Raw genomic sequence first — 20,269 nt, 5'->3', positions numbered from 1 at the left:
ACTTTCAGCAACACTATTAAGAGATTAAAATCTCCCATAGCTAATAAAATCTTAGTACCTTATATCTGTCAGGACTGAAAATAAAAATCAGATCATAAGGTACACATATACTATAATAGGTATTCTTGGACCAAATCTATATCCTGGATTGAATTACCACTACTCAAACTAAATTTTATTCTATCCAATCAAAATAGAGAGGTTCAGACAATAAAATTTACTGTTCTGAGTTTCAGAGGTGCAGACATTTGCTGTTCCTTTATACTAATGTAAATTTCTGTCCTAAGTGCAAACTATGCCAAATTCAAATCAAGCAACAGAAGCTTGTTATACCAGACATGTAACCTGGATTTTTTATTTTAATACCATCCAACAAATACATTTCATAACAAAACATTTTGTTTCCAATCTTCCTACTTCAGAGTATCCTGAATACCAAAATATTTTTACCGAGATTTAAGTTATTTATCACTACACTGCACAATATATACGAGCTCCATAAAAAGCATATTCTTTTGTTTCATGGAACAGAGTGGAATTCTGGATAGAAACCTGATAGATTTTAAACTTGATAGATATCAGACCAAACTGCATATTTATTTACTTCCCTGAATCTAGAGTGGGTAAGAGAAGGGAAAGGGGGAAAAAAAAGAAAAAGAAAAAAAGGTATTTTTCTAGCAAACAGAGTCCCTCGACATTTTTAATCCTCATTATGTAATGTATTCATCCACCTAGCCAGCTCATGTTGCCTCATGCACCTTTGGCTATCTGGGGCTTAGAGAACTTAAAGCCAAACATTTAAAACAGCAATGGCTAATTTTAGCACATGTTATGTCCCATTTCTTTGGGCGTGACATGCATCCACACCACACTGACTTCTAATACAGTTGTGATGAAGAGTCATTCAAGAAAACCAGGACTGAATACAGCGGTCCTTATTTTTCAAAAAACAGGAAAAGATTTCATTAAATCTTTTTTGTTAAAATGGCTGTTGCAATGGTAATTTCATTCTCAGCAGATAAGAGGAATCTGCTAAATTGCAAGGTACAGAATTTACAGAACTTATGAAAAACAAGGTACATTTCCTATCTTAAGTATAGCTTTAAAGCCTTGATATTTTTAAACAGACTTGAGCATCTTGGTTCTTTTAGAAGACACCACGTGCACCTTCCTAGAAATCTAGTTATATATAAACCAATTTTTTCTTGTTTAATTCTTTTCCCCCCATCCATGTTTCCAATGAATCTTGACATCCATACTGCAAGAGTAAAAGAACAACTGACACATCTTAAAAAGAGAACCTTGCAACTTCTAAGAAAAAAAGCTATCCAGTAGTATATTTCCAAGAAAAATACACTTCAGAAAAACAGTCAAGGACTTGGAAAAGGGATTTCCTGATTACAAAGGATAAATGAGATACAAAATGGACCAGAGGTATAATGGAAAAGTAGTAAAATGTGACACTGTATATCAATATTCTAAAGTCTGAGATCTCAAAAGCCTCTCAAAACAGGAGGCATGGACACACTGCCCCCATCGAGTCTTAATGTTCTACTGTAAATGCCAAAATGATAAAGTTGTGAGAAGACAGACTATGGAACCATACAGCTTCACTAGCTCCTTCTCCCTTTTCCCCTGAACTTTGGTGGACTTTACTAAACAGGACCAAGAGGGATCAGCTGAAACTTTGATTGTATTCCCCTCTCAGCAAACAGCCATAGAGTAGATGCTTAGAATAATGAAGTCTACCAAACCCAAGAGTTGCTGTTCCCTCACCCAAAACCACCAAACAAAAACTCTGTCTAGGTCAGGAGACACAAAACACTTTACACATCCTAAAAAACCTTTAGCACAAAATTTCCTTAAAATTAGAGCAAAACAAAAAACATACAAACCATACACCACAAGGAATTGCTAAACAGATTAGAGGAGCAATCAGACTCGGAAATGCCTGCTTTGTAACACTTGCTCAAGCTAACCTAAGAAAAATAGCTTTTGTCTTCATTTTGTTTGTCTGTATAGAAACACAGGCAAGCAACCTATTCATTCTGCCTTGTAAACCACGAGCAAACCAGACTTAAAGGAACTACACCTGAGCTAAACAACAAAAAAAAAAACAACCAAAAGCCCAACCAAACAAAAAAAACCCTGACACACACACACACACGAAAAAGAAACCAACAACAACAACAAAAAAAAAAAAAAAAAAAAAAAAAAAAAGACACCAGGGAAGGAAGCTCTTCCTTGACCCTGCAGTCAACAGAATCCTTAACGGCATAGCAAGGAGACATGTATTTCCCTATCTCAATCAACTACTCACCTACAGCAAACAGAGGAATTAGAAAGCAATAATTAGTAACTGTAGTCAGAGTCTTTTAATTTTTATTTTTTTTTTCTTGATAATGTGACTGATTAGATATTACCACATTTAGATGCTCTGATAAATGAGGACTTTCCATTTTGCAGCCAGTCCTACAGCAGAAAAACACCACCACTCTGTGTAGCTATGCAATCCAAGAACATACAAATGGGAGCATTCGATTTGGTAACAATTATTACTCCCTCAGCATATAAACAACTACACACACTGAGGCAAATATAAAGAACTAGATATCAAAAAAGACAGGACTTGAAATGACTGTACTCTATTACAGATGACTACTCTTGTGGACAAGTTGTGCAATAAATCATTCACGTAAGAAAAATTTTCAGCTATAGTTGAAGTTCTTAAGATTTAAAACTTAATTCCCATCCTGTCCACATATCCTCTCCTTTTCAAAATACAACACTCATCAAGGAGCAACACCTGAAAGCTAGTGGAACCCTGTTGTGGCTTTATTTATTCATGCACTATAACGACTCACACAAGCTATTTGAAGAGCATAGATCTATTGGGAGCAAAACGCCAGAAGTGGCACTATTAAGTGTTTTGGGGCTTTTTTGTTATTTTACTTAAACATTAACTTAGCTTAACATTATCTGCTTATCTGGAGATGCACTGAAAAAGGAGGTAGCTTCAGCTAAGCTCATTGGGGCATAAGATTAAGATGTCCTACAAGTACTGCAGTACAGGTACACAGTAAGACATGGTCTTATTGCACTGCAGATCCATAGTTACGTGGAAACAACTTCAGAAATTAAGACCTATCATTGAATTTTTAACCTGAAGGAACACTGTGATGGAGAGGTAAGAGCATCTGAATTTCAGTCTCTTCAGATCCACAACAGGACAGACATTTCCTTCTTAAATAAAAATATCAAAAAAAATTCTTTTCATCTGTGTTATTTGATACTTCAAGTTTATCTTTTCTGACACACGAAAAAGTCAGAAGCTACCACACATTTTTCAGATACGCTTTAAAAGATAGCAGATAGGCTAAAGTCACTGGGAAAGGAGGACTGAATATGAAGCCAGGAAACCAAGTGACAATTACGGTCAATCACTTCTCATTCCTATTTGGTGAATGATCCAGTAAGAAAGCAAAAACATTCTGTCTTTTATTTCCTGTATCAGGCAGATATTAAAGCATGAGATAACCTCTCCCCACACACCTCCCAAACCAAGCTGCAATTAAAGAGCCTCTAATGAAGGGTCTCAATGAGAAAATTTTGAAAATTCAACTACACTGAAGCAATAAAATAATCTTCAGCTACAGGATCACTGACACCTTCAACGAATTTGTGAGGTACTGCCATCTGCTGGAAATTCCTTATTAGCTCAGGCAGTATTTCATACTTGGGTATTTATCACCTCTATTCTCTGCTTTAAGTTTCCCAAGAGTAAAGGCAACTCCAAGTTATATTCTGCATCGCTCTTTGCACAACAAAAACTGTATTGTCAGGTTTTTCAGAAGTACCACACATTCTCCTGAAACAGTTTGATCAGTTGGTGTCAATAATATTATTCACTGTAATGCTTCCCGAGTTTGTCTTGGCTCACCTGTAAATACTCCCCCTTCTTGGAATAAGCAAAATGGCTACACAGTTTTACTTCACAATAGAGAATAATATATTGCAAAGTTGCAGTCAAGCATGACAATCAAAACCAATCTTGCTTCTGAAAGTCTCTCACAGGCCATCCTTTAGATGCCAACTTTCCCTATACTACTACAGTTCTTGAATGAGACATCAAAAATTCCTTCTTTTACACCAAAGACACTCTTGCAATCCCTTTAGCATAGAAAGTAGTATGGCATATATTTGCCATTAGGGCATCAGAACATATTAATGATTGCATTATTTTGATCTAAGATACTTCTAGCTCAGCATCAGCCTCTGATAGTAGCTAAAAACAACCAAAAATGCCTAAGAAAAAGTACAATAATAGTGATGCTGATTCTCTCTGTTCTTCTAGACTGCTACCGTTTCAGCCCAGGAACTTCTGTTTCTTCTATGTATATAGTAATTCTCAGTGGAGAGCTAATTGGAGAACAACAGATAATAATGACCTATAACAGAGATATAAAGCATTCTGCTAATACTGGAGTTGTACAGATACTGGAACTTATGCTAATATATTGTGATTGATAATCATTCTCATGATATTAAAAACAGCCACCCAAGAATGGAGCCATGCAAAATACAGTATTACAGACCAATCCTAGGGGTCACCATACTAATTAGTCCATGCATTAATTGTCCAGCATACAGGTTGATTTGGGATTTTGGTGGGCAGAAGAGGAAAGAATACTGCTTAACAAATATTTTAGATTTTTAAAAGCAAAAAGAATCAGAAAATTCTGTGGTTATGAACATGTGCCTTAAGAACCAAATGTCACATTACCTTTATAAATTTAATGAAGGGCAAGTGTGAACCACCAGCCCTTGGTACTCCAAAGTTCTGAACTCAGGAACAGGACAGACATAGAATGTAATGCAACTGCAAAAACTATTTGTGATCTAATCTCACAACTGTGGCTGCCTCACTGCTGAAAGTATACCATTTAGTTATTTGATGCCTCATAGTTACTGTCAATAAAATGGGAATACTACTGAAATAAAATAAAATAATCAATTGACAAGTTCAGAAGCTTGATTTGAGATTCTAAACTGCTTTAAAATAAGTATTTTTTCCTCATGTAAGTTAGCATTAAACCAAACTTTTCTTAATTCTTTGATGAAGATACAGGCAGGAGCATTTAGAAGTTATTCAACCAGGTAAATACAGCACCACGTAAAACAAACCCCCAAACTATTCAACTTCATAATTCCCAGGGGAATTTACTACTAGTTAGGAGGAGTAGTTAAGAACATCCAGTTCTGGATATTTCAAATTTAAGCTGCCTTAAAGCATTCATAATTGAAGCTTTTGAAAAACTTTTCTTTGAAGTCCATTTGTTCATAGATTTCACTGGAACTTAAAAAAAAAAGTGATAATTTTCTAAACAATTGTACATGACCCTCAAGTCAGACACATTTTACATGTGATTACACAAGAGATTTAGCTAGACAGGCAAAATCCTGAGAAAATTAGGATGCAAAGAGCTGAAATTGAACTCTTGATATTAAGTTACCTGATTTCCCAGAAGTGTTATGTCATTTGAAATGAAACAGACAACCTGAGAATTAATCTTTACTGTGAACAGGATGATATATTATACAAATTTAGAACGTACTCCAAATATTTAAAAAAGCTCTTTCATTTATTTTTATACAGTCCAGTAATAGAAGGATGGATAATTAACATTTTCATCTGTTATTCAGGAAATAGAACTACGTAACATAACACCCTGCAATAACTGAGAAATCTATGTATTAGCTCTTACTTCATTACAGCAATTAATAATCCTACCAGTTATAAATACTGAAGGAGAACTATGATTAAAAAAAGGTGTGTAGTCACACACAAGTATTTTCAAACCCTGTAAAAACTACAAACAATTTATTTCTTCACTTTGCAGATTCTAAGATTTTTAATAAAATCCCTATTAATGGTTTCCAGTACAAATACCATGTATCTAACTTGAAAAGTTATAGAAACAGAGAGGTACCTTACCAACAAAACAATAATAAAAAAACCCCAAACATCTCACAATCCAAAACCACAAGACACTTTAAATACAATACAATACATAAGACTTACCTGAACACTTCCCTAACCAGACATCAAATGTTACTAGCTAATGAAAAATTCATATAACACTATTGGTAGTAGCTTAATGAATATAGTCAAAGGAACGTCAGAACACTCTGGATTATAAAAAAAAAAAATACACCCTAAAAGCTTACCTCTGAAATATACTACTATATATAGGCTATGCTGTTAATACTACATAAACATAGAGGGGAGAGCAAAGAAATAAGTTAATATCGATATTTGTGTTTTATATCATGTCTTCTCAATACTCCATATCAGTGTATAATTTCCATTTTTGTTCAAATTCATGTTAAGATGTCAATCTGTATTTTATGTCATAACACATTCCCCCAGTGACAAAATCTGAATTAAATTATTTAAGTAGAAAACAAACAAGTCAGCTCACTTAATTTTGATTACCCAAATTATTTAGCCCATTCACAAGGTGCTCCCTCCTCCTCCCAAGTATATAGTTTTTGCTAATGAAACCTCTGTTCTCTGCATCTGTAACGTTCAGGGTGGGGGAGAGGGGACCCAACTATTACTGATTAAACTGTATAAAGAATTTTAAAATAAAATTGCACTTACATCATAACTATAGTCTGCATCATTTGTTACTGTCAAGTCTGCAAGGTCTCCAAGGCCCAGTACACTTAACAACACATCATCAGAACCCATAATAAATGACTTGCCTCCTCCAGGTGGAAATGTTATTGGCTCAGCTACAAAGAACAAAACAGTTTCTTTAAGTCTCAATGTAATAATTCAAACTGATGAAAAACTGCATTATTCATCACTTAAAAGCAAAGCAGTGTTTAAAACTGAACTTTTATGCACTACATACTGCCCCAACTAAAAAAACAAAAGAGCATGAAGACACACACACATGTGCAAACACACACACATATACTAAATACACAATTTGTATATCATGCTTTTTGCTTTCAACTTACTGCCAAGTGACTTGACTGACACTACTTTACATTGCAAAATCAAATGTACGTCCCCGGTCTCCAAATTCTCAGCTAAATATTTCATTCACTAAACCATGCTACCTGCCCTCTATCCATTTGCAAATAAGTCTCTGAGCTTTATAGCAGTCAAATATCTCTACTTGCATGTATTTTTTTTTTACCTCTCAGGCTAAAGGCCTCCTGCAAAACATCTCTCTTTCTTTGATTTTTTTTTTTCCCCAGATGATTAAAAAGATGAGAAACATCGTGAATTCCCTCTCTTATTTTCTCCGCATGATTTTGGATTCTAATTTAAAATACACTCAAATTATATTTATCATACCTAGCTGTGCCTTCCCCAAACTAAAATTTAACATTTCTGTTAATTATGATTTAGAATGAATACAAATTATATATAACCATTCATTCTGAATTCACATCTGAATAGTACAGTTTCAAATATTCACCCATATTTTTTTACACTCTTCAACAATTTTGTGTATCTCCTTCTACCCACAAATATCAAATTAGCAGTAAGGAATAGGAATAAAGGCTTAAACGTTGTAATACTTGAGCATATTTTAGAAACTGCCTTTACTTATCAGTATTCCTTTCCATGCAAAAATTGGGACGCTTGCTAGGTAGAGTGCTTAAACGTTAGCTATGTGTAAACTTTAGCTAAGTGGAAACATCTGCAAAATATGTTAAATAGTATTTGACATCTTTAAAAAATAAACTTGCTTGACTTTTGGATTTCACTGATTTGGCAGAGAGTTGTGGTCTCACTTTAATGCGATCCCTTCTTTCTAATCCTCTCAGAAAACCCTTGAAATTCAGAGAAAGTAACATTTCCAGATCTGAAAAACATCCATATCCTGTTTTTTGTCTCACAAAAAGAGTTCCAAACAAGAGGACTAATAATCCACACATTCCAAACAAGTTCTAATGCTTGAGAACTACTGCACTATTAAAAAATGTTACCTTATTGGCACAGGCAACACAAATGCATGAGAGGATCTAAGAATATCATCTCTGTAAGAATAAAGACTACTGTTCCTACAATTGCATAAAAAGAGCAGATCGTATTCGAACTATGCACAATCGCCTCTTTTTAAAACATTCACAATCCATACAAAGGTCTTGACTCATCAGAATGCTACATTATATTAACAGCCAAAATAGCTTACCATGCCCTTATCGACAAGCTTTTTAATTCTGTTAATATTTTACTAAAACTTTCAATTTGACAGTCTATTCTAAACCACTCATATTTCAGAAAAAGACATAATCCTGGAAAACACCTAATTATTTTCCATGTTCTCAGCTACTTTCCTTATTATTGGTTTCTGGGCTTTGGGGTCGGGGGGAGCATCCAGTCATCCATGCTTATTAGATGAGACCAGAATTTCTAAGGATTGATTTCTTAATGAAAATGTCCGAGCTCAGTGTAAAAGCAGAAACAAACAATACTTTATATGAAGCAAGAAATAAAGTAACATCAGAAACGCTCTCTGGCCAAACCTAAATTGTGAAATCCTCAAATGAATAACAATTAGCCCCTCAATTACTTCAGAGACCAAGTTTTCCCTGGTTCTTTTCTGACAGAAACAGAGTGGCAGAACAAAAAAAATTATATAGGCTACAAAAGAAACTGAGGGGTTTTTTTGTTCTTGTTATTGTTGTTTGGTTGATTTTGTGTTTAGGTTTTTTGTTTTGGTTTTTCCCTCTTTTCTCCAAAGACTCCAATACTTCTATCTGGAATTTCCAAACCTGGCTTGCCTCTACTGTCTTTACAAGGTCCCAGCCTCCCAAACACAAGTATCTATTTACAAGTCCAAGCTCCCTAGTCATTACAGAACAGAGCTGCTGATCACTGGGGAAAGAAGGCAATATGCTCATTTTAAACTTGAGGACACTTTCCATCCCTGTTGTGATGCTGTGACTCCTATTTGATCTTTAGGACTGGTCCACAAGGTTTAAGTAAGCCCTGAACTTGTCATACTAATTCTTTGTGACATTAATGTCATCTGTCCTTAAAAGATCAACTTTCATATACTTTATGCTAAAAATGAAGTACTATCACAGAAAAACACTACCACACTAAGAGTCTATATTATAAATTTATCAAGCTTTATTTGCATCAGAGGTGAATATGCCTTTATTTAAAGCTTAAAAATTAATGCTATCCAAAATTCAGAAGCATATTTCTCAATATTAAAGTTGCCAATATGTATGTATATGTTGTATAACTATGTTAGTTTATTTGCAGGTTTTCCTATTTTAAAATAAGACATATTCAAAGTTTAAAAAATGGCTGCAAGCTGTTTTTATATAAAGAAAAGGCAGAAAAGTAACACAATGAAAGATGCATGATGTTACAGCTACTAAAAATAAAGACCCACAACTCTGCATACCAAACAAAAACAACGCATCAATAGATATATGCAAATGATAAAGTTAAATAAATTACTTATAGAATGCTTTTCATCTTTAAAAAAAAATCCAGGTATTTTTCTAACACACACAGTACAATATTATACTCATAGCATAATATATATGTTTGACTGAGTTTGCAATCAATAAATACCAAGTAAAAATTTAAGTGAAGGTACATGTTTCTTTGTACATGAAACTAGGTAGAAAAAAATGCAATGATTAAATATTTGCCTGGCCAATCCTAACCAGCACTTCTTACCCTCAAGTTCTTGACATCATACATAATTAAGTCAAAATCAAGCAGTAGTATTTGTACAGACTGAAACTGCTTTATCTCTACTCAGATATGTATGTTCTCATATATGCTGCTGTTGTCTACTATACAACAGGGACATCTTAATCTTGTTTTTCAGAAAGTTAATATGTGGTACAGCAAAAGCAGCAGTTAATGCCCAAGCAGTTAGCTGTTACTGCTATTTTTTGTCAATCTGTAGATTGACACTCCCACCTATAGATATTAAAAAAGAAAAACAACCCATCAAAATAATAATTCTCTGTACAACACATTGGATGGAGAAACATGCTGCATTTGATTCTGCTTCTGAAAGTCATGCAATATGGTGAGATGGAAACCCCAGTTTCCTATGGCCTAACCTATAAAGTATAATTACAGCATAACAATTTTCTCTTCATATTTAACCAGGCACTTGAGAATGAGAAAAAAAACCAAACCGAAAACCACACCTTTAGAAGTATAAAAGATATATTCCCAGCCAATTAGAACCATAGTTTACTTTCCTCCCTGAATGCCCTCCTCCCCTCAAGAAAAAAAAAGAAGAAAGTAAGCTTAATAACACTTTGTTCTCTATACAAAACCAAAATTATTAGACTCTATCTCAGAACTGTAACACTTCAGATTGTAGCACAAACCTTATGTACAGTCACAAGAACATTACGGCTTGGTAACATTCATCAGCATAGGCTAGTATGTCCCAGCAAGAAAGCCTGAAGTTGTCTGCAAAACCTTAGCTTTTAAAACACAACCATATAAATAACTGAGCAAAATCTGCATTTGGTCTGGTTAACAAAAGACATATCTAGAAGGGATTCAGAGACAATACTAAGCTTGTTTGCTTGCAGCTCTGCACCATATGGTACAGACAAAAACCCAAAAAGTAGTGTAGCATTCAGGATAGAATTTCTCATCAAGCAGCAAAATTTACACTCTAATATTCAAGTTTAAAAGTTAGGCAGAAACCACAATTAGCAGGTATGATGGTAGAGATATTCATACTACTACTCTTAATGAATAAAGCCCAAACTACACTGATAAGCTGAAAACATATGAACACATTAAATAGCATGAAAATAGTGTGGACAACCTCTATTTGAAGTGGACATTGTTTGTGCTACAGGAACCAGGCAATACAAGTCAGTCCCTATCAAATTCAAATTTAGCATCCAGTTCTTCAGAAAGATTGTTCTGTCCAATATTATTTTAGATGTAAAGTCTCTAAAAGAGACAACAACTATATGGCCTGTCCTTAACTACAAACATCTATGCTCCTTTGCACAACATGTATGGCCTTAAGAAAAATAGCCTAAACCAGACCGAGGTAACTGTAGGGTCACGTGCCCTTAAAACCTTAACAAGGCTAAAAGGCAACATAAAGCATGTAAATACATACTAAACCTAAATACAACTTAAATGTACATGCACAAGTTTTAGCAAGTGGTACTTCACTAGTAGGTTTTTCAATTGCACTCCATAGGTAAATTTCATACTTGATACATCTTTCAGTCGTAAATAAAAACAAAAATGAAAAGGAAGGCAGTTAAAGAGAAGGTGTGAAGACAAAACACTTTTGTAAAATAATAGTTTGAGAGAGCAATAAAAAAAACCCTCCAAAATTTCTATTTATCTGCTTGCCTGGTGACAGGCATTTGTGGTGGCAGGGGTGAAGGAAGAATAGGAGAACCAACAGATTATCAGGATCAATAATAATGCAAATTCTTTCCATTTCCGGTATAGCTGATAACATGCCAGGGCTTATGAGTCAAAGATCATCATAAAGGAGCCAAATTGGAATTCAGCTGAGTATTTTGAATGAGCATGTTCTGAGTAGAGGACAGAATTTATATAATGGTATTCTAATCTCAATACAAGGAAAATAATTCCTTTAAAACAAAAAAAGCCAAATACAAGATTTTGGACTATTCAGATAATAGTTTGCCACTAACTTCCATTGCTTAAGATAATTCTGGAATTGAAATCAATACTTTGTAAACAAATAAATAGTGTCTTTGTACACTTGTATATATAGACCAAGAGAAATTTTTAAAAAAGAGAACATTAAAGTTGAGGAAGAGAGACAAGTTAGTCTCATAACAAATAACCACTTTTAAATTTCACTTTAAAATGCAGACTATGTATCAAATGTTAATACTCACCTTTTTTCCCCTCAATCAGTAACACCCTATCTGTAAAAGGTTTCGCTAACAGGGCAGGGGGTCTGCAAACAGGGATTTAATAGTGAATAGTTTCAGAACACACTGCTGTACATAAAGTTGTTTAAAAATACTTATGAAATAATGATGAGTTACGATAAGCCACAGAAATTCAAGCCATATTCTCAGAAAACCATTTGGGAAGAATTGCAAATAAAATAATAATGTGGCAATCTGCAATTGCATTGGGCTTTACAGAGGGGACAGTAAATTACAGCGTGTGCTTTCTAAAAGAAATCTCCTGAAATATAATAAGTAGCTGAATTTTTTGTACCTTCCTCTGCTCTTGCACCTTCATGATCAGTCATTCTAGAAGAGGGTGACCTAGATTGATTAATGATTCCTGAAGGGATGTGGGGTATCTCATCATCGCCCAGATCAGCTATCATGTCGTGAAGTTTTGTCCTGTTGACTCCTGTAAATTAATGTCAGCAGCAAAGATTCATTTGATTGCTACCGCTTGAGTTGACTGAAGTCTAAAAATCCATTAAACTAATTAAACAAGAATAATTACTGATGGGACCTCCTTGAAATAAATACAATGCTTTGGTTTTGTCTTCGTATATTAATAAAATTATCTTTTGGAAATGAAAAGGAGGAGTTAATACATCAAATCTGAAAACTACATGCAAACAGTTTTAATTCACTAAATCAAAGAATAACTCCTTTGTGTTTTGTAGAGCTATTCTACAGTTTCCTGTAGGAGAGAAAAAAAATAATCTTACAGCCCTACTGAGAAGTCAAGCCAAATATTAAAAGAACATTAACTATTAAACAAAATGCATATGAATTAAACATTTGCTAATACTATTACACAACTTTAACTATACTAAACAATTTTAACACTGAAAAACAGGGTGCAAATAAAAAATAAGCTTAAAGATGAGGGAAAAAGTACAGACAACTCATAATGGGGGTGCAACGAACAATTAACTTTCCCTGCTTTTGAATGGTATTTAAATTGTATAAAGTATTTATTAAAAACAAAAGCAAGAATGCTTCCACCACTGTATGAAACTGCAGATGTGTATTACCCTTATTATAGGAGCATGCCTCTGGAAACAAAGCATACTGAATTATGTGCATTAAAGTCATGATGTAGACACTAGCGAACAAGAATAGTATGTTATAATTTAAGTTTTTTTAAATTAATAAATTCATTCCTGCTTCCACCTTACAGCTTGCACGTCAAAAAGTCAAGCTACAATCAATCATAAAGTGAAATGTCAGTGACAGAATCTCTTTAAAGAAAACAATCCACAATGATGCAAGACATAATCAGCTTTTAAGCAATCAAGAGTCCTTCCTGGGACTGCAGGCAGTTATACTGTAGAACATTTAAAGTAAAAAACCCCACCACCCTGCTGCCAAAAACTATGCTTTTAAATTTGCTAAAATCTAAGTGTTTACTGTCTTTAATAGGGCAGATTAGAACTTAAATGATTTTCAAATATGTCAATTTTTTAGTGAAGGAAGCATTAGGAAACCATTTCCTATACTCTGAGGTGACATGTAACACTTTTATTAAAAAAGAAATCAAAACTAAAACAAAGCTCTTAAAAAAGCAAAAGGTAAACACTATAATTACAGATGACTTATCAAAAGCAAAACTGTTTGTTTAAACAGTTAAACACTAGAAGACACTCTTGCAAACAATATCTGATCATTTCCATTTTTAGCCCTTACTAACAAAAAATGCTCAAAATTGATGTGTTCAAAAATAAGTATCCATCAATAATTTAATTCTCTGGAGATACTGAAGAATTCTCTGGAGAGACAGATGACAATGAAAAATATTTCTGGAAGTAGAATCATAGCAAAAGTATACCACGAATACCCCAAGAGGGATGCTATATAGCTATACTCATTAATACTTGCAAAATATTTTCATTTTGCCCCATAATACAGAATTCCCTATACTTCTTTTTAGGCTTTTGATATTTTCTTTCTTTCTTTTACAGAACACTTAGTATTCCAATTAAATCTACAAAGGCTGCTACCCAGAAGTAGTTTGAGAATAAAATGGCTTCCAAAAGTTTCCCTTATGCAACAGAACAGATTTCTTGAGTGGTTAAGTTTCATTTCACTCTCATGTAGAAGTGAGTCTAGAAACTTGTGATCTCAGCTAATGAAGCAAGTGTAAAACATTAAAAATGAGGAATGTCTCTTTTGCACCAACACTTTTTTTTCTAATAGCCACCGGACTCATCGGATTTTATTTCAAAGGTACAATACTTAATTGCAGTCAGCAGGTGAAATCTCATATAAAAAAAAAGTCATTCTTAAAATGGCCAGGTCTCTACCATGCAGGCCACAAAGCTTGCTTTGGTCTTTATTCCAGTTGGCCGTCAGCCAGCCACCTACAGTGACCAGCAGCAAATACATTCTTGTAAATGTAAAGCAATCAATAAGTGACATGATAAAAGTCATGACTGGTACCCTAAACTGTCTACTTTAATATATCCTTTGTTTTCCACAAGAAAACCCTTTGTTTTCTCCATGTCAATATGCATGAACCGTTCAACACATGGATGGAAAATGCTGAAAATGGCTTATAAACTCTTACTCACATCCAAACTGAAAGCATCTTTTGGACGTGCTTTCACACCAAACATATGGGCATGAGAAGTTTGCCTCAGAGCACACTCTAGAAGTAACTAGAAGTAGCCCCCCACCTCTGCTACCTCAAACCAGCCAGTCATTTAGGATGTCACTGCTTAGGGGACTGTAAGCCTTGTCTTGGTTTCAGCTGGGATAGACTTGTCTTCCTAGTAGCTGGTACACTGTTAAGTTTTGGGTTCAGTATGAGAAGAACACTGATAACACACTAATGTTTTCAATTGTTGTGAAGTAGCGTTTCAACTAAGTCAAGGATTTTTCAGCTTCTTATGCCCAGCAGCAAGAAGGCTGGAGGGGCACAAGAAGCTGGGAGGGGACACAGCCAGGGCAGCTGACCCCAACTGGCCAACGGGGTATTCCATACCATGGGACATCACATCTAGTATAGGAACTGGGGGGAGTGGGGGCGGGGGGAGTCGCTGCTCGGGGACTAACTGGGTGTCGGTCGGCAGGTGGTGAGCAATTGCCCTGCGCATCATTTGTATATTCCAATCCTTTTATCATTACTGCTGTCACTTTATTAGTGTTATCATTATCATTATTAGTTTCTTCTTTTCTGTTAAACTGTTCTTATTTGAACCCATGAGGTTGGGTTTTTTTTTCCAATTCCCTCCCCCATCCCACCGGGTAGGGGGGGAGCGAGTGAGTGGCTGTGTGGTGCTTAGTTGCTGGCTGGGGTTAAACCATGACACCTTTTAATTTTTTCAGTATGTTTAGTCACCTTTTGTCCTTCAGCCATAACCTCAGAACAGCCCCCAATCCATTGTACAATACAGAGAGAAACTGCTTTCTGAAGTTTTACAAAAGAGCAGCTGCTGTTTCCAACCACTTCTCTGTATTTCATGCTGAAAATTGTCAATATGCAAGACTGTGCCGCCACCACCACAGACGACTGTGCAGATTTCTGCTTTCAAATTAAGTGCAAGTGTACCTTCATATAAATTGAAGTATTTTAAATGTCACAAGGATTTTTAAGGATAAGAATGTGCTGTCTCTGCATGATCAAAGCACAAACTAGATGACTGTGCTTTATCCTCAAGAAAAGACTAGAAAAAAAAAATAAAAAAAAAAAATCAGTAAACATGAACCTGTTATGAACAAAGGCAAATCACCTACAATCCCATCTTAGTGTATCCTTCTTCAGAGATCAAAAGTGAAAAAGGTAATTGAATAGTCAGTGCTGAAAAGTTGTAGTCCGAGAAGTCATAAGCAGATTTCTATTAGCTCCAAGATGTAATAGCCTAAGTCAGAATACAACACAGGAATCCTTCTATATCAACAGGTGATGGTAATGAAGATGGTAAAACCCGAATCTGTTTTCATGCCTATCAACTATTACACTGTATTTCCAGAAATCAAGGCTAGCAAAGTGAATGGGACAGACACTGTTTCGTAAATACAGAAAAATTAGACTGAGGGGAAAAAAGCAGGAAAGGCATCTTCATTTTAACAGTAACATAAACATACAATTTAAGATGTGTAAACTATTTTTCAGATTGCTGAGAACACATTATGCTGAGCTGATAGTATGAAATGAGATACATATCTCCACTATTACATTCTGAAAATGTGACAGACTGTATCTGAAAACCAGTCATCCCCTGATTTACCTGCCAAAACCAATCTTACCAAACTTGAGCAAGAAGCTGGCCTTAAATTCAGCATATTACTGTAAAAGGTAAGCCTGGTTTTGTAGAAATCCAACCTAACTCCCTATCTATTTATCACAATGAAGTCCAGAATAGGTTGTGGTTGGTTTGTGGTTTTTGGTGTGTTTTGGGTTATTTTACAGCTGATATTATAAAGGCAACTGAAGTGTGGAGTGGGTTTTGGCTTGTTTTGTTTGGTGTTTTTTGTTGTTTTGTGGTTTTTTTAAAGATCCTTTCACAAGGAAGTGTTATTTCCACATAACATGGGGACTATCATGATGGGGGGTGGAATGGGGGGGGACCACCAAAAAAAAAGAAAGAGTAAATATTACATTACGAACACATATGTGCTGACAGAAGATGACCTAAATTAAGGTGTTCCACCCAAAAGAAAACATATGAAGGCAGCAGTATCAAAGTAGAATCAAATCTACTTCTGTTCACTTATTTATCTCCACATTTGGAATGAAAGTTACCATACCTGGGCCAGGGCTATGAAGACCCTGTTATGAAGGCAACAGTCTAAATGCAGATTATGGTAGTTACCAGATGTATATCCAACAAAAGAACCTGTTAGAATGTCTGCCCTATTATGCTGTCCTCAAAGTATTGCAAGAGTTGATAGTCAATACATGTTTATTTGATCTTTATGATGATATGTATACCGCCATGCAGATAAACTCTGGTATTGCTTGAAATAAGTTCTGGTAAAAGTCTGGCAATACACTGAAGAGCAAAGAGATGAATATTCAGATTGAAGTTCATGAACGATCAGACACGACAAGCAGGAATAAAGGAGGCCTTTGACATTATTTTCACTCTTAGTGTTAAAAAAACCTGAGGAAAAAAGTCTATGAATCAAATAAACAGAATTTAAATAAATCTGCCCAACCTTAAATGCATACTTTTACTGCATGTGGAGTTATCTCATTCAATTAGCTCTGTGATTGAGGCCAATTTTTAATCAGAAACTACTATCATGAATGTGATAATTGCAGAATCTCACAAACCACCCTGTGATACTATCTATATGAGCTCAGGGCTTCCCAAGGTTAATTTAAACTTAAAACCCAAAATGCTAAACAGTGACTTATGTGACCTCACAGCATTGTGATATACAGTTGTCTCCTAAATATTCTCTTATGTGAACATAAGCAGGTATCAAAATTACTTTAGATGAAGAAAATACTCCTTTAAGATTTGATAGTGGAACACACATTGTCAAAAGACAATATACGTCAAATAATAATTGACAGCCAACATATCATGTCATTCACAGTATAAAACTTAATGTTATAGTGTTTGCAGCAAGTGCAGGAAAGTGGACAGAAAGGAAACTTTTTATTATAATGATGCAAAGTTTTAGATTTTGCAACAGGATATTCCAGAGTAATTACTATTTTAAATGATGGTCACAACCAATTTATTCAGCAATGTAGACCATTAAAATGCCCCCCCCCCCTTTTTTTTTAACAAAGTAGTTGTTTTTGATGGGTGAGAATTATGCTCCTCTTCTGGAAATTTTAAGATTTACAGATGCAAAATGAAAATGATGATAGAAATTCTTGATTGCATAGCAGCTAAAGAAGCAACAATTACAAGAAAGGGAAATCCCTTCTAGACAAGCCAAAATAACGCCAATAAAACAAATCTGGAGGCCTGAGAAGAGATTTTCATGCAATTTATAATCCTAGAACAACACTACTTGTCCCTGTTTTACAGCTGCTTACCTTGCACAAGCCAGAAAGTAGAAACTAACCAGTGTAGTGGGTGTGAAAAGATTAAAATCAAATCAAAAGTACAGTTTCAAGAACTTTCTGTATGTGATAACCTAAAGGCACAATTTTTGAGAGAAATAAAAAAATCCCCTGAATTTCTTTCCCCCCCCCAAGAATTCAAAACATTTGCTGTTATTTTGCAGCCACTGTGCTCCCAAAAGTCTAAAATGTGAAGCTTAACAAGAAAATTTCAAATAAAAGTCGTCCATTTTAGTATTAAAAAGAACTTTCTAACCCTACAAAATACTTTAAGTGAATTTGATGTCAATCGCTGATTTACATGTTAAATAAGGAGACCCATTAGCATCCAGATTACTACAGTAAGTTCTAATCGAACCAAAGACTAGGTAAATATCTCTACTTCAAAGATTTTATATTTGTATGTACATGCAAGTCATACAAAATTGCTGAAAAAAAAATCAACAGGCACTAACTGAATTTTAATTTGTTAGATGTTACAACATAATTTCAAATCTTAATAATTCCAGAATTCTTCATGAAGTGTTATATTTTAATTACCACTTAATTTAGTTAGTACATATTCACACAATTTTTCAAATAGAGGAAAAATTATTTTTTACTAAATATAGCAAAAACCTGTTATAAAATACTTTCAAAATAAAAACACTGCAATCAAGGGAGCTTCTCTACAGCGACACTGAATTAAGAAAACTTTGTCCACTAAGAGCTTTGTATAGTTACATAAGTTGACATAAGTTACATAAGATGACATAAGTTACAACAGCATTTTTACCAAGTACTTCAATATTGAAGTTTGGTATAACTTATATAGTTCAACTAGTCTGAAAACTCTTAAAGAATAAAGAGGTGTCAACCAAAAAGTGGTAACTGCACAGAAAAGTGAAGGGCACCATAAAATAAAGATTATATCCTAAAGAAAGCCCCCAAAAGGTTTGTAGTTACATTATGGGCATTTTTTTATTCTCATTGCCTTAGATTGTAAAAATAATTAGAAGCCCATAAATAGCAATTATACCTCGATTCAAGCTCATGGTAAACAAAAAACCCCAACACCACCCCCCCAACAGTACCATAGTATTATACTTCAAGAAGCAGATAAAGTTTAAATCTTTCCGAAAACTTCTCAGAAGTATCCTCAAAATGCAAGTTCTTCATTATTTTTACACTCACATTTCAAAGCATTTAGCTCTCTTTACCTATTTAACCTTAAATTTTTAATGTGTTTTCAACATTTCTCATCTAGGCAATGGCTGTCAAAGGTTTTGACATATTCACATTCAGCAGGTAGAAAGTTAAAGTTGGTTGCCCCCGTTACAGAAAATGATGCTTAATGAAAAAAAAAAAAAAACAACAAAAAAACAGAACTTGTGAGAAAAAATGTCTTCTATATAGATAGGCAAAAAAGCGTTGCATTACAAGATTCAGAATCTGCACTTACTCTTTACCCCTTTCTTCCCCTTTCGTTCCTTCTTGTACTGTTCCTTCAGTTTACTTATTAGTCCCTGGTCTACATCCCAAACCTCAGCAGTTGGGGACAGGTCATCTTTGTCTACATGCAGCATATTATTAAAAGAAAAAAAATCAGCAATTGGCAATGCAAGCTGTTGGCGATTTACTATCATAGCTGTATAAGAGCATTAATAAAAGTTCTTAATAAATCTTTACTTTAAAGGTGCAGTCTCAGTTTTAAGTTTACAAAATACTAAGCCTCATTTCATACGGTTTTGCAAGGCACTGTATAGTATCAGTTACATATTTGAAAATTGTATGTTAATTTGTTACTAAGGAACAAAGAAATTAAGCTTCATAACTATTTATGTTAGATACTTCAAAATACACAAAAATTCATTGGTGTTCAGAAATGATTACTGCATCTTTAGAAAGACAGTGTTAAGAAATTATTCAGCCAGTGTTGAATAAGCAAATAAAAGTATTCATGCTATATCTCTCATGAAAATGCAAGCTGAGTAAGTCAGTGCCAGTTTATTCATGAAGACCACCATGCATCCTCTCGCACTCATTCTACATGCATAAGAAATAAACTTTGGTCCTACATATAACCAGAGAAACAAGTCTATAGATACAGCTTTTTACATAGAGATGAAGAAAAGTAATTCGCATAGGTGAATAAATTGACATCCCATGGGATTCCAGCAATTAAATTATAATTAGTAGAAATACAACATTCCACGGTAGTTTCAGAAGACATGCCTTTTTCTGTTTGACAAATATTGCAGAGTTATTCTCAAAGAAAAGTCAAGTCTCCAC

General features: G+C 34.5%; 1 protein-coding gene across 3 annotated transcripts in view; it reads right to left on the bottom strand.

The window, feature by feature from the left end:
- The window catches only part of STRN3 (striatin 3), a 67,986-nt gene that overhangs the window by 11,991 nt on the left and 35,726 nt on the right, over window positions 1-20,269 (bottom strand). The window contains exons 8-10 of one of the 3 annotated variants that reach the window (XM_049825089.1): window positions 19,440-19,550; window positions 12,248-12,388; window positions 6,665-6,798 (exon numbers count right to left, since the gene is read on the bottom strand). In XM_049825089.1, the coding sequence (XP_049681046.1) occupies window positions 6,665-6,798; window positions 12,248-12,388; window positions 19,440-19,550 (386 nt within the window). The remainder of the gene's footprint in view (window positions 1-6,664; window positions 6,799-12,247; window positions 12,389-19,439; window positions 19,551-20,269) is intronic. The other 2 variants (XM_049825090.1, XM_049825091.1) reach the window with 2 other exon arrangements.

This window comes from Accipiter gentilis, chromosome 22 (assembly GCF_929443795.1).
Source record: "Accipiter gentilis chromosome 22, bAccGen1.1, whole genome shotgun sequence".
Lineage (NCBI taxonomy): Eukaryota > Metazoa > Chordata > Aves > Accipitriformes > Accipitridae > Astur > Astur gentilis.
This window is presented reverse-complemented; position numbering and strand designations above follow the sequence as displayed.